General features: G+C 34.5%; 1 protein-coding gene and 1 non-coding gene across 2 annotated transcripts; both read left to right on the top strand.

Annotated features, from left to right (window-relative positions):
• The first annotated feature begins 2,034 nt into the window (after nt 1–2,034).
• LOC107032515 (sulfate transporter 1.3-like) lies at nt 2,035–5,852 on the top strand. Its single transcript, XM_015234118.2, has 14 exons — nt 2,035–2,103; nt 2,390–2,739; nt 2,835–2,883; nt 3,103–3,310; nt 3,382–3,556; nt 3,645–3,710; nt 3,797–3,910; nt 4,004–4,120; nt 4,198–4,324; nt 4,410–4,696; nt 4,786–4,976; nt 5,057–5,142; nt 5,218–5,294; nt 5,376–5,852. The coding sequence occupies exons 2-14, from the start codon at nt 2,401–2,403 to the stop codon at nt 5,511–5,513; spliced, it is 1,974 nt and encodes a 657-aa protein (XP_015089604.1). The 5' UTR covers nt 2,035–2,103; nt 2,390–2,400; the 3' UTR covers nt 5,514–5,852.
• A 4,564-nt stretch (nt 5,853–10,416) lies between these two features.
• LOC114074564 lies at nt 10,417–10,523 on the top strand. The gene has a single exon (XR_003574984.1). It is a non-coding gene; the product is annotated as a small nucleolar RNA R71 (small nucleolar RNA).
• Nucleotides 10,524–14,587: the final 4,064 nt, after the last annotated feature.

Below are 14,587 nucleotides of genomic sequence, written 5' to 3'. Positions count from 1 at the left end.
TAATTCAAAAAAATATTATTTTAACTAACTAGGGATATTTAAGGCAATGATGATAATTTGAAAATGTTTAATATCCCTAAAAACGTATTAATCATATATTTAACTTTAATTAAACTCCATAAAAAGTGCAACTATTGATATTCACAAACGTGTCTACATGCATTAAATGTAGCAATTAATAAAGAAACAAAAGTTCCAGGATTTGTGTTGTCAGTGTGTTAATTATTAACATTAATTATCCATTATTACTTTATCTCCTTAATTTTTAATTAATTGTTTCTTTTTAATAAATTATAATTAATTATATAATTATTAATAAAATGCTATAGAGTGAGATATTAAATGCGACACAATGAAATTGAAAATCTAATGCCATAACTTGATAATATTACTATATAAAATGCTATATACAAAATTTACACAAAAAATATGCAGCTCGATGAACTAAGTGGATGCTAGTGTGAAAAAGAGAGAGGTTAAACTGACCTTAAAAAACCAACCTCAAAAGAGGTCACAAAAGACTGACTTCACAAGGTCGGAATTTCATAAAAAAAATTAAAAAGGGATCCAGAAATCAATCTGTTCAGTGCAAAAAGTTGAAAAATGCGAACTAATCTTTGGAGGTTGATTTTTTAATGCAAAAAAAATAGAAATTGCGATCATAGAAAGTTATTTTTGTAAAAGAAAATAATAATTTGAAAAAAAATCTTTTGAGGTCGAAAAACTTAAAAAATAATCTTCCTCCCGAAGTTGGTTTAATTTTTCGATCAAGTTTATTTTGAATTATGAAATGATGTCTGTTTAGATCTCTTTTTTTAGTAGGCACTATGCACATAATTCATAGAATGGCTAAATCACATAGGCCTATTGTACGCTATATTATCCCATGCATTTCTTTATGTAAGTGACTACTCTCACCGCTAGACCTGTGACCCCCTAGCCAAGTCTAAAATTGAATCTAATAAAGGGTGATCAACATATATTTTCGTGAGTTTATATAATATTATTTTTTTTTCATTTATAATCACGAAAATAATTTTATTTTTTTTTACATTTTATTTCAGCTACTGTATTTGATCAATTTGAGTGCATAGATCTAATTTTACATTTATGATAATATAATTTATAAATATACTTTTAAAATATATTTTATCCAAAAACATGAAGAAGAAAGAAGGGAAGAACTTAATAAAATAATGAAAGGTGAAAATGGATTAGAATCATCTTATCCAATTCATATTTGATAAAATAATTTTTACCTATATTTATATGAGTGAGCTTACTATTCAATCCATCCAATTATCACCCTTAATTCCCAAATATCCATTATATAAAAATTAACTAATTGCAAATAGAAGTTGTCGACCTATCATAGTTTTATCTAATCCACTAATCGCAAGCCAGAGAAGACTTTGAACTAATCATAAAAGAAGGGAATAAATCAAACTTGAAAGAAATAATTATAGAGTATTATATACCATTAAACTTGAATTATTTGAGGCAAATTGTTACTATCTCTTGAAGTTATAACACATAAATATGCCCTTTAATTTAGCTTCAGTCTGCATCTACGCCCTCTAACGTTATATGTACACAACTAAATACTTAAATTAATATAAAATTAAATAAGTTGACACATGTGTCTTATTTGACATATTACATACAGGATGTCATATAATGATGTGAATTGCCACATAAGATGTCACATAGGACGCATGTGTCGACTTGAATAGTTTTATACAAATCTAAGTGTCTATTCGTACACATCTAAAGTTAAAGGGTACAAATATAAGCAGAAACCAAGTCAAATGACATATTAATGTATAACACATCTCTTAATTACTTAAGCTCAAGCTTAAGCTTATATTCTACATTATCCAACAATTATTGTGTATTATATTGTATGGTCAACCCTCTTTTAGGCATTATGTATTTAGTATCAATTCGATCTATATTCATTATATCAACATTTGGTATGTATGATTGTGTTGCATCAAATACAACAGTTGACTTTTGGTAACTCTATATACCTATATAAGTAACACTCCCTTTTCCCTTTTTGTAACTATCTCTTCTTGCAACAATTTAATCAATCTTTCTTAGGTAAGCTCTCCTACATAAATTTTATGAGTTTTGAATTTTATAATGACGATAAATTTAGTATTTGTACATGAATAGTGTTAAAGAATGACAAAAGTCTCATATCGGTGGTTAATGAGATGGGTGGACTCTTTATAAGGCTTGGACAATCCTCCTCCCTTTGAGCTGGCTTTTGGGGTGTGAGTTAGGCCTATGACCTATTTTCACAAATAGTAGAATTGTGTTTTTAGTTGTTTGTCCTTTCTCTTGTATGGACATTGATGTTATTGTAATGTTCGTCTTGTAGCAGGTTAATTAAGAATGAGTCATCGTGTGAATGACAATCCTGAAAATATGGCAACGGACATATCAAGAGTGGCTTCCTCACGGAGGTATTCGGAGAATGGTTTGCCATATGTTCACAAAGTAGGCGTTCCTCCGAAAACAAACTTACTCAAGGAGATCACTGAGACTGTGAAAGAAACTTTCTTCCATGATGATCCGTTGCGTAATTTTAAGGATCAATCTAAGTCAAAGAAATTGCTTCTTGGTATTCAAGCTGTTTTCCCTATTCTTGAGTGGGGAAGGTCTTATAATTTCTCTAAGTTTAAAGGTGATCTTATTGCTGGACTTACTATAGCCACTCTCTGTATTCCACAGGTAATTAATATACTACAAAAATGTCATCATTTTGAGCCTTTTCTATTTCACTCTTATGTTAACTAGTACATTTGTCTTTGAACTTGTCCTTGCAGGACATTGGCTATGCTAAACTTGCCAACTTGGATGCTCAATTTGGGCTATGTAAGTTCATTCCGTGATGCCAAATATATTGCAGACACGTTATACTGTTCTGCTACATATGTGTATATTAGGTCGATTGTAAGAAATTATCTAGTAGTATTTTCTATCTCCACTAGAATTTGAACCCTCGACAAGAGCTGATGATTTTCACCTACTTTATTGACGGCACACTCTTGTTTAGGTGAAAGACATAAACTTTTTCTTCTTTTTTAATTACAGACAGTAGCTTTGTGCCACCGTTGGTTTATGCATTCATGGGAAGTTCAAGAGATATTGCGATAGGGCCAGTGGCTGTGGTGTCTCTGTTGCTTGGAAGTATGCTTCAGCAAGAACTTGATCCTGTTAAGCAAAAACACGAGTATCAGCGTCTTGCTTTTACTGCTACATTTTTCGCAGGCGTTACACAGTTTGTTCTTGGATTTTTCAGGTTATTTCCTCTTCCTAAATATCGAATAATTACTACTCTTTGAATCTATGCTGACTTGCTTTTCTTTTTAGGTTGGGCTTCTTGATTGACTTTCTATCTCATGCTGCGATTGTTGGGTTCATGGGCGGAGCAGCCATTACTATCAGCCTTCAACAACTTAAGGGTCTGCTTGGCATAAAGAAATTCACTAAGAAAACTGATATTGTTTCGGTTACGAAATCAGTTTTTGCTGCAGCACATCATGGGGTAATTTAACACAAATTCTATCTGTTCCTTTTTCATTTTCTTTTAATAGAGCAACCTAACTAACTATCTTTATGTTTGAATTCCCCAGTGGAACTGGCAGACTATTGTGATAGGACTATCTTTCTTGGCTTTCCTTCTAGTCGCCAAGTTCATCGTAAGAATCTAAACAAATTTCTTGATGCTCTTTCAGCACAACCATCAGGGTTATGTTGTTTTGATTTGCCAATTATTGTTGAACAGGGAAAGAAGAACAAGAAATACTTTTGGGTGCCTGCAATTGCTCCGTTGATATCTGTTATCCTCTCGACATTCTTTGTGTTTATCTTCCATGCTGAAAAACATGATGTCCAAATTGTGAGTTTTTGATATAGAAAATTTACTCTATGATTCTCATGTTAGAATATGATTTTTTTTCCCTTACATTTGATCTTATTGTAACCATCAAAGGTAAGACACATCGATCAAGGGATCAATCCTCCATCAGTGAACGATATTTATTTCAGTGGTGAATATTTAACTAAAGGATTCAGAATTGGTGTAATTGCTGGTTTGATAGCACTAACGGTAAGTTAAACTCATCATTTATCCGACAATCGTTCTTTTGAGGAGAAAAGCTTATAACGAACTTGTTGAAATTATAGGAGGCTGTAGCAATTGGAAGAACATTTGCAGCAATGAAGGATTACAGTTTGGATGGAAACAAAGAAATGGTTGCTTTAGGAACAATGAATATAGTTGGGTCAATGACATCCTGTTATGTGGCTACTGGTATGTCGAAAAACAATCCTACACTTATTCTTAGTACTAAATTGATGGTGGATTTTTCTCAGTAAGTTGATTGAATTGTGTGCAGGCTCCTTTTCTCGTTCAGCAGTCAACTATATGGCTGGATGTCAGACGGCAGTCTCAAATATTGTCATGTCTTGTGTTGTGTTGCTAACTTTAGAACTGATCACACCATTGTTCAAATACACACCAAATGCTATACTGGCTTCCATCATCATATCTGCAGTTATCGGGTTGATAGATATCGATGCAATGACTCTTCTGTATAAGATTGATAAGTTTGATTTTGTTGCTTGCATGGGAGCCTTCTTAGGGGTTGTTTTCCAGTCTGTTGAGATAGGCCTCTTGATCGCGGTAAACAACCTGAACAATTTTTAATTTCTTTGATTGGTTGCGATTACGTACATCATAGTAAGGAACTTCAAGATTATGGTTTGATACAGGTTGCTATATCATTTGCCAAAATCCTCCTCCAAGTCACAAGGCCTCGGATTGTGGTGCTTGGCAAGGTCCCTAGGACACGAGTTTACAGAAATATGCAGCAATATCCTGAATCAACAAAGGTCCCTGGTGTTCTTATTGTGAGAGTTGATTCTGCTATCTACTTTTCAAACTCCAATTACATGAGGGATAGGTACTACTACTACTTCATTACCTTAAAGATATCGTACTTTCTTAAAACCCCTGACCTAAATTCATGTCATTGTTTTGCAGGATACTAAGATGGCTAACTGATGAAGATGAAATGCTGAAAGAAACTAATCAACAAAAGATCCAGTACTTGATAGTTGAGATGTCACGTAAGGAACTGACTCTCCGTCTTTCTTAATATATTTTCCCTGAGATTTCAATTGAGTAACTTGCTTTTTGTGCAGCTGTTACTGATATCGATACTAGTGGAATTCACTCATTAGAAGATCTGTATAAGTCACTCCAGAAAAGAAATGTCGAGGTAAGCTAATGTATACAAGTATTTTCTAAGTATAAACACGGCTCATGTATATTTACCATTAAACTTTTAATGTGTCTACAGCTTGTTCTGGCAAATCCGGGGACAATGGTGATCGACAAGCTTCATGCTTCTGGTTTTGCCGATATGATTGGTGAAGACAAGATTTTCCTCACTGTGGCAGATGCTGTTATGACATTTGCTCCAAAAATGGAGCCTTGAATATATTCACAAAACACATTATATTAACCTGTCTTCGTTTTGAGTGAAAAGCATATCAAAACAAATTGTTTAACTGAAAAAGTTCATGCTCTCTATATGATGGTTGAAGGGAAATCTGTAAATCTCCTTTTGGTTTAGGCATTGTTTAGCCTTTATTTATTTATTTTGGTTTTTTTCCCCATTTCTCACATATGTATCTTTCTTTCTTTTCAACTCCATGTATCCTCTGGTGATGCATTTGAGTGATGCTAGACTAATTTACCTTGTATCTTTGGTGTATTATCATAAATGTGTTACAAGCTTGAGAAATCCATCATACATTTTCGTGTGTTTCAATAATCTCTCATGCAACCTAAAAAAAAGTTTAACTTCAAGTTATCGTTGGTGTATTATAAGAAATGTTTTATAATCTTGCTCTCTTTAAAGAGATTCAAGCCCATGCGACATAATCTGCATCGATCCAACAATATTACTCTTTACTTAACCCCTCCAGGATACAATAGACCAACAACATCATACAATTCAAACAACTACTGATTAGTTGAAGAGTTCTAAGTTCCACAAAAACAACACATTCCTTAAACATATATACACTCTTTTATATAGTGAATATAGTTGAAGACTTAGAATATTGTCATTGTCTCAACTTTCTCTTTCACTACTATACACTACTATATTTTTTCACACTTCTCGGCTTTCTTACAGCCCTTCACAAAGGAAGAAATACCACTATTTATAGGTGAAGAAGTTTTCCATATAATCAATGGATAGAATGAGGTATAGTAATATGGGTAGAATATAATGGATAGATGTTACATACGTTAAGTAGCTGATGGTCACATAAGTTACCGAAAAACTAATGATCGTATAAATTACAAGAACTAATTGTCATCATCTACCACAATTTGTATGTACTAACATATGCACTTAATATTTTATTTTAATAATAAAATGCATATACACCAATATCCGCGCCCCCCTCCCCCACACTATTTTAATATTGAAATAAGAGAGTTCACCAATTTAGTTGAAAGAATACTATTATACATAATGAAGGTGTGCTCTGCATTGAATCTCCATTCAGTAAAACATGGATCTTTACTCCGGAGTCAGTAAAGGTCTCAAGGAATTCCTAAAACCTGGTATTATAAACATAAATAACATCTATTGTATTTTTAGAATTTGGAATACATCTCTACTCTTTAAAAAGATATTAAAGACGATAAATGATAGATGAAGATCAATGACGATCCAGAAAGCGGATCCTCACCACAAGTTCAAATAAAAAGAAATTGCTACATTTGATCAACCGCTAGGAAGATCACCCTGATTGGGATCCGCATAAGAAAGATAACAAAAATAGGGTGAGCACAATCCAATGTACTCAGTCGATTAGACTAATGGAATATAAGCAACTAATTAGACTCAAGAAATAAAGTACTATAAAATGATTCCACCTGCAAAAAAAAAGTCTCATTCCGGCGTCAGTGTTGCCAATATATATAATAACAACGTGAAAAAAGTAAACACTTAGGGTTACATGTAATACTCGACCAACAAGTTACACAACAAAATTGTCCAATGCAATTGGATGCAATGAGATGATGAAATGATGTGGTGGAATCAAGGTTGTCTTATACACCTTGGAGAGTGTTAGTTTTCAGACCCATGGGGGACTCTCACTCCATATACAAATATCAAAATATCAATATCTTATCAACTTGCAACCTAGCTCGTGGTCAAGGATAAACTAAGGTGTCTCATTTTCTTTCTCAAAAATAGTATTTCTCCATTTTTTCATATACCCATGAACGATATGTTGAATGAAGATGAATGCATTACAATACATACAACACAATGCATAATCAATTAATCAAGGATTTAATAGCATAAAGTCCCCTAAACCCAATAAGTCTTGAAAACATCCTCATATGGTAGGACAGTAGTAGAAACCATTTGACTCAATTACCTTCTTTCATTTTTTAGATGATCAATATCAATTCAAACCACTAACTCGGTCATCTCAATATCAAGTATAAAAATAGTTCACACAACCCCTCACTCACGTAATTTCTCAAGTATCACAGTTTTCAATAACAATAAGCATCACAAATAGGCCCCACATGGGGTAACCAAGAAAGTCAACACTTGTCAGCATCTAAAATTCATACCCCAACTCATTTCACAGTTGACTTCTTATGAAAGATTAACTGCTCATCTCGATCTAAAATAAAAATAGTCAAATATATCTCAAAGGTTGAACGTCATCCGAATAAATCTATTAGAGTATTACATCTACCAAACAATCATTAAAATAAGGTACTACTATCAAGAATGAAAATAATAATCAACAACATCCCAAAGATACGACAGGACTAGAAACCAGAGGGTAAAATAGTTGAAAGTTTTCTTCAAAAATTGAAAGTTTAAAATCAAATTTTTATTTGAAAAAACACAAACTACAATCAAAGAGGAACTCGTGGTTGAAAAAACCATTATAATCGATCAAGAAACGAGCTCCAATTCATGAAAACACAAATTTTCTATCTTAGGTAAAAATCCCAAAACCCACTAATAAATCTTAGATAAAAACTAGCATGTCCTAGAAAACTTCTAACACCCATTCACAAAGATAGGTGATGACAACTTTTCAATCACCTCGATCTTTACTTTGTCAACCTCAATATCTTAGCAAGAGATCCGATGACCTAGAACTATACCCACTCTCACCATAAAGTGAAACTTCTTGTAACACCTTAGAAAGTTGAACTTGGAATGAAAAAGAAAAAAGATCAATCCACGAAAGGGTTTGCAGGCGATGAAGAGGTCCACGACCCATCACCTTATCCGTGGAAGTTGCACCCGACAATTCTGAAGGACCATGGACGCCTAGACAATCCGTGAAGCTTCACACGGACCGTTAAGTCATCCATGAAGGACCACGAACACTTAGATGGTCTGTGAAGCTTCACACGAACAATGAAGTCCTCTATGAAAGGGGCTCATTAGGTTTTGAATTTTTGGTCAATTTCAAGCTATCATATATTTCATCACAAAATGAATTAGGTGGCCCATGACCTATCAAATCAAAGGTTTTTTAGTTCTCTTTCTAATGCCACCAAGTTCGTCTAATTCTGAGTCTGGAGTAAAAGGTTATACCCATTTAAGTGAAACCCTTTCTGGAAGGGCAACATCACGACCCACTAGACGAGTTGTGATGCTTTGAATGGCTCGTGAAGCCACTCTTCTCAGTCACCTCATCAATTTTGAGTCGTGGTCGTAATAGTTTTTTCTCCTATGAGTTTGGTGCTTAAACTACATCATTTTAACCCTATTCTAAGATTAAACTATGTAATTTCACTTCGTCTAAGACTAATAATCAGTCAAAAACTACCTAAAACATTCATTCTTGCATTTCAGCACAATTGTATATTTATGGAATTCATTTCAGTTAGATATCAATTTCTAGTACTCAGTTGGTAAGGATCGAGCTCCTTCCTTCCAAACTCAGCTTGTATAGTCTTCATTCAAGGACGAATGATCCGAATGGGATATATTGTAACACCTCAAAAATTGAAGTTGGAATAAAAAAAAGAAAAAAGGCAATCTAGGAAGGGGTTCACGGGCCGTGAAGAGGTCCACGACCCATCACCCTATCCATGGAAGTTGTACCCAGTAAATGTGAAGGACCACATCCACCTAGATGGTCTGTGAATCTTCACACCGACCATGAAGTCATCCGTGAAAGGGTAATAAAATCCCCAAGACTTCTATGAAGGACCATAAACACTTAGACGGTCCGTGAAGCTTCACTCGAACCCTAAAGTCGTCCATGAAACGGGCTCATCAGGTTTTGAGTTTTTGCTCAACTTTAAGTGATTAGATCTTTTAATACAAAATGAATCAGATGTCTTATGAACTATTTAATTAAAGGTCTTTGAGTCCTCTTTCCAACACCACTAAGTTTTCCTAATTCCGATCCTGGAGTAAAAAATTATGTTTGTTTTAGTGAAGCCCTGTCAGGCAGGGCAACATCAGGACCCACTAGATGGGTCGTGATGCTTTAAACGGCCCGTGGAGCCCTTCTTCTCCGTCACCTCGTCCGTTTTAAGTTAGATTCATATTGGTCTTGTTCCCTATGCATTTGGTACTTAAACTACGTCATTTTAAACCTATTTTAAGCCTAAAGTATGAGATTTCACTTCGTCTAAGACTAATTAATTAGTCAAAAACTTCCTAAAACATTCATTCTCCTACATGATTGATTCAAACATTTTCGTTATCTGGTTCATCATATCTTTAATGTGGCTCATACTCGATCTTCTATCTTGGTTTCCTAGTGTAATATAGGGTCCACTCTTCCCATTCTTGTTGTCATAACCATTCATGTTGTTGTCATCAAAATTGTAGTTCTTATCACTAACATAATTCCCTTCACGGTTGTAGTTACTCAAGTTCCAACCTTGATTTACTTGACCTTGGCGCCAATGATTCAGACTGGATGCTCGGGTGTTGGTACGGAAATCCCTGTTTGACCATTGAATCCTTCTCATAAATATACTCCTCTACTGGTGGTGCTCTAGCATGATAGTTTACCGCATTTACTATCTCAGCATGTCCGCTTACATATTTCAACACTAAGCAAACCTTTGTTCTCAACTACGTCATCTCTTCACGAATATCATCATTGGATTGGTTTTGTGTTGCTTGCAGTGAAAAAGTACTTGTTTTAGCGATGTTCGAGTGCTCCACACCTTATTATTCTTGAAGATATTTTCCAACTCTTGAACAATCTCGTGAAATATATTTTGCTCCGTAAGGTCCTCCAAAAATAATATCTAGCACAACCTTCCCATTGTCATCTATCCCATGATTAATGTACTCATTTAATGACTCGTCATTAATTCAATGATTCGGAACACTGCTCATGTAATCGGTGAATCTTTCTCATGCATCACTAATTAATTCTCTAGGTGTATCCATAAAATTATGAATTTTATCTTTCAGCTTCATCTTCTTTTATATCGAGAAATATTTGGCTAAGAACACTCTATGTAGCTCATCTCACGTGGTGATTGAGTTATATAGTGGCGTAGACAACCATATTGTAGCATCTCCTATCAGTGATACAGGAAACACTTTTAAAGCAATTACATCCATGTCTAAATCTGATGGACCCACACTACTCATACATACAGTTTTTATTGTTTAGATGAGCATATGCGTCCTCCGATAGTAGCCCTAGAAAAAACCATCTAGCTATGAGCCTTTGCATCAGGTTGCTTGTAACACAAATGTATGTCCATCACACATTGGAGGTACTATGATGGCACGTATTGTTTCTGTAATATTATGATCCACCATATAGTTAAGACGCACATCGAGTGTTGGTCAATTTTGCACTCCCACTACTCCTTGAGGTTGGAATCTAAGTGTCCTCATGACCCTCTCTGATAGGATCTTCATTGATTCCTTGGTTTTTGACCTCTTCCAACCACTCTTCGTAGAGTCTTTATTAGTTAGGGATCGTAAGAGGGTCAGGGGATTGTTTTGACTCCATGTACTCAGCATACACTACAAATAAGACATGTAGAAAACAAAAACAAAATCAGAAGTTAAATCAAGAAATAATTGACTAAATTTTAATAACAAAATTATTCTAATATGAAAACCTTATTCCCCGACAGTGACGCCAAAATTTGATACACCCAAATTACACCTCTCTAAAAAAGTATAAGTTGTCATTGTCAAATAAAGAACCTAACTATGGTTAGGATCACCCCCACGAGGAATATGGTCTAAACTTAGGCTAAGTTATGATTAATTGTATGTTTAGATAGATTTCTTTCGTAAAAAAGTGGGTTAGTTGTTTGATTTGTAGTAACAAGTAACAAGTAAGAAGAATTCACAGTTCCTAAAATCAATATAGAGGAAACCAAGACATATGTGTTCAACAAACTTTTAATGCAGTAATCCTAATAATAATAATAACTTTTTCCAAGTTTTTAACATACAAAGTCGATAAGTTAGGTATCTCCTAATTGATTGGTCATCCAAGTAGGAAAATTTGACCACGCAACTTGGTCGATCTATGAGTGTATGCTTTACTAACCCTTACTGTTGACCCAGATTAGACCTTGTGTATTTGGGTTAGGCTATTAGATAGTGGATTATCACGCTAAATATCTATTTTTTGACTTATTTCTCATTCATTACTTCCTTAGTTAGACAACTAGGAATGAGGCGAGTTCTAAGATTGTGTATTGTTAAAAGAATTCAAAATGAAGAGATTAACAATACATACTCAAGCACTACTTCAAAATTACTTAATTAATAGTATTACGTTATTAATTACTCATGGTTCCGATATTCCTAGTTGTAGATTTAGTTATTCATGCTTGAGGATTCACAATTCATATTAGGGTTAGGAGCATAAATGATGAACTTACAATGTAGATGAAAGCTGAAATTTTTTGAGAAAAAACAATAGAAATTTCATAAATCGAATTTTAAGAATTAAATACAAATGATACTCATCTTCTCTTAAGTTATCTATAACTCATTATCGGTGGCTCGTAGTAGGCCTTACAACTCATCAGTCGCCTTTGTCATTCAACACTTAGTCCATTTTCCTCATATTTTCACCAACGCCTTCCACCTACTACTCGTTGATGGAACGACAACTTGTAAGTGGGATAATCTATCACCAAGTTCCTATTGTTTCAGTACTTTGAACACTAACTGCTCCAAAACCTATTTCCAACAACATTACACCAGGGCCATCACATCTAATAACAAAATGCCTAAGACTTATGCAAGTCTCCAAGTTTAATGCATTAAAAATATCATAAATTCAAGATACATTAGGGTGGTCTCGTCTTCTGAAACCTCTTATCTATGTTGATCATATGTTGTCAAAATGACCTAAGAAACAATTTGTGTACCAATAGTCGGTGCAAAAACCACTGGTGGTTGACCCACCTAATCATGAATAATCAAACACTGATGTTGACCTAGGGTATACGCCCCCACTCTCGTCTAAGAACTCAGCGGTGTGCCTGCCGCACCACCTGGAGAATATCTCTCTAGTACATCTAACATCCTCAACAAAGTATCCTGAAATAACGGATTTGCAAACTCAAAAAGATCTTGGTTCTCAACAACTTCAACTTGTGGCTTAGGGGAGATCTCTCTAGCTCGGCCTCTAGCGGGTGCTGCTCCATGGGCACGACCTCTAATCAGTGTTACTCTACAAGCATGGCTTCTAGCTCAGGTCCTAACCATACCCTAGCTATGTTCTTAGCAACTACCTCTCCTACCACTGGAAAAAAAACTCTAGTGCTCGACTTCGGTCAAAATAACATGTGGTAACTCAACACTAGGGAAGGTAACTACACACAATAAGAAAGAATGAATAAATAGAAGATTTTCTAATAGTCTTCATAGCATATCGAAGAAAAGTATAAATGTCTTCGTATACATCCTCGAGACTTTATTTAGATTTGGCTAGTATACATGTGAGACTTATGAACCTAGGGCTCTGATACCATTCGTTATGATCCAAAATGAATGTGATGCACTTGTCTAAACCCACCAAAACAAGTTAGCCTAAAACCCAACCGAACCACCTCAACTACAACCTGCAGAAATCACCAAACCTAACAGTTTACAATGTACAACTCATAAGGCTTAACAATCACAGTCCAACCGTATCAATCTAATAATCAATAAGTATGAAGAATTTCAATCACAAGTATCAAGTAGATCATACCCATATTAAGTAGATCAATCACAAGTATCAAGTATATCAATCACAAGTATAAAGAAGATCAATCACAAGTATAAAGTAGATCAATCACAATAGCTAAACACTTGCTGAAATCATTTCCCATCGGCACAATATCTCTTATCGGAAACCATTTCCCATCGGCACAGTATCACTAGCCGAAAGCATTTCCCATCGGCTTTGTATCACTATCCAAAACCAGTTTCCATAGTCTTAATATAATGTCACTTTCCAGAACCATTTTTTCATCATCACAATATAACTAGCCAAAATCATTTCCAATCGACATTATATAATATGACTCACCGGAACCATTTCTCATTAGCACAATATCACTAGGCGGAACCATTTCCCATCGGTATAATTACCACATGTTTCATCATTATGCTCAAAATCAATACAAAAATGCAATTTCACACCATAGGAAAGAGACAGTAAACTCAAGTAATTTAAGTCCACAATAATACCATCAAAGTATTTTGCCAATAAACAAATTAGGATCAACATCAAGGCAATTCAGAAAATACAAACTATCAAGACGTTGTCTTCTTCATTAATTCCTCTTTTTAAATATCAATCAAGTGGAGTAACTCAACACATCACCTTATTCCCGTTACTTGCCTTAATTCAACCAAAAGCCAATCTAGGACTTGAGCTTTTTCTTTCCAAACAGTGTCCAAAACCACACAATCTAATCTAACTAGTAATCATGATACGATTTTGAAAATAACAACACCCATATCATACACTTTGGAAAATGAGTCAAATCAACTCAAAAGCCCCAATTACCAAAATGATATTTGAATTCAAAATTCATTACTTGAATACATTACCCAAGTAATTTAGAACTCATTGGTGAATATAATTTCGAAAAAAAGATAAGAATTTGGCTCAAATACCATTTTATCAAGTTCTTGGGTTCTTGAAGAAACCCCAAATTATCATTCTAAAAACCTTAATTTGAATACTTAAATTCATTAATATTAATCGGTAAATGAAGACATAAGATTAAGAATCCCAAACCAAATTTTTCTCTAAAAAATCTTGTTCATATCGTCACACCAAAGTCCCAAAACTCAAAATATGATAAAATGGGGGTCAAAAACCTTGATTTTGAAAAATATTCTACCAGGTATAAAATGTTCATCGTGATCACAATGACAAAGGCTTCACGATTGCAATGAGTTGAGTGGGTCAATTCGTTAAGTTTTACCATCTCGATCGTGGTAGACCTCCACATGATTGTGGTGACAATAATGGTAAAGCTTCGCAATCGCGAAGGTCATCC

The sequence above is a fragment of the Solanum pennellii genome, chromosome 10 (assembly GCF_001406875.1).
Source record: "Solanum pennellii chromosome 10, SPENNV200".
NCBI classification, from domain to species: Eukaryota; Viridiplantae; Streptophyta; class Magnoliopsida; order Solanales; family Solanaceae; genus Solanum; species Solanum pennellii.
This window is presented reverse-complemented; position numbering and strand designations above follow the sequence as displayed.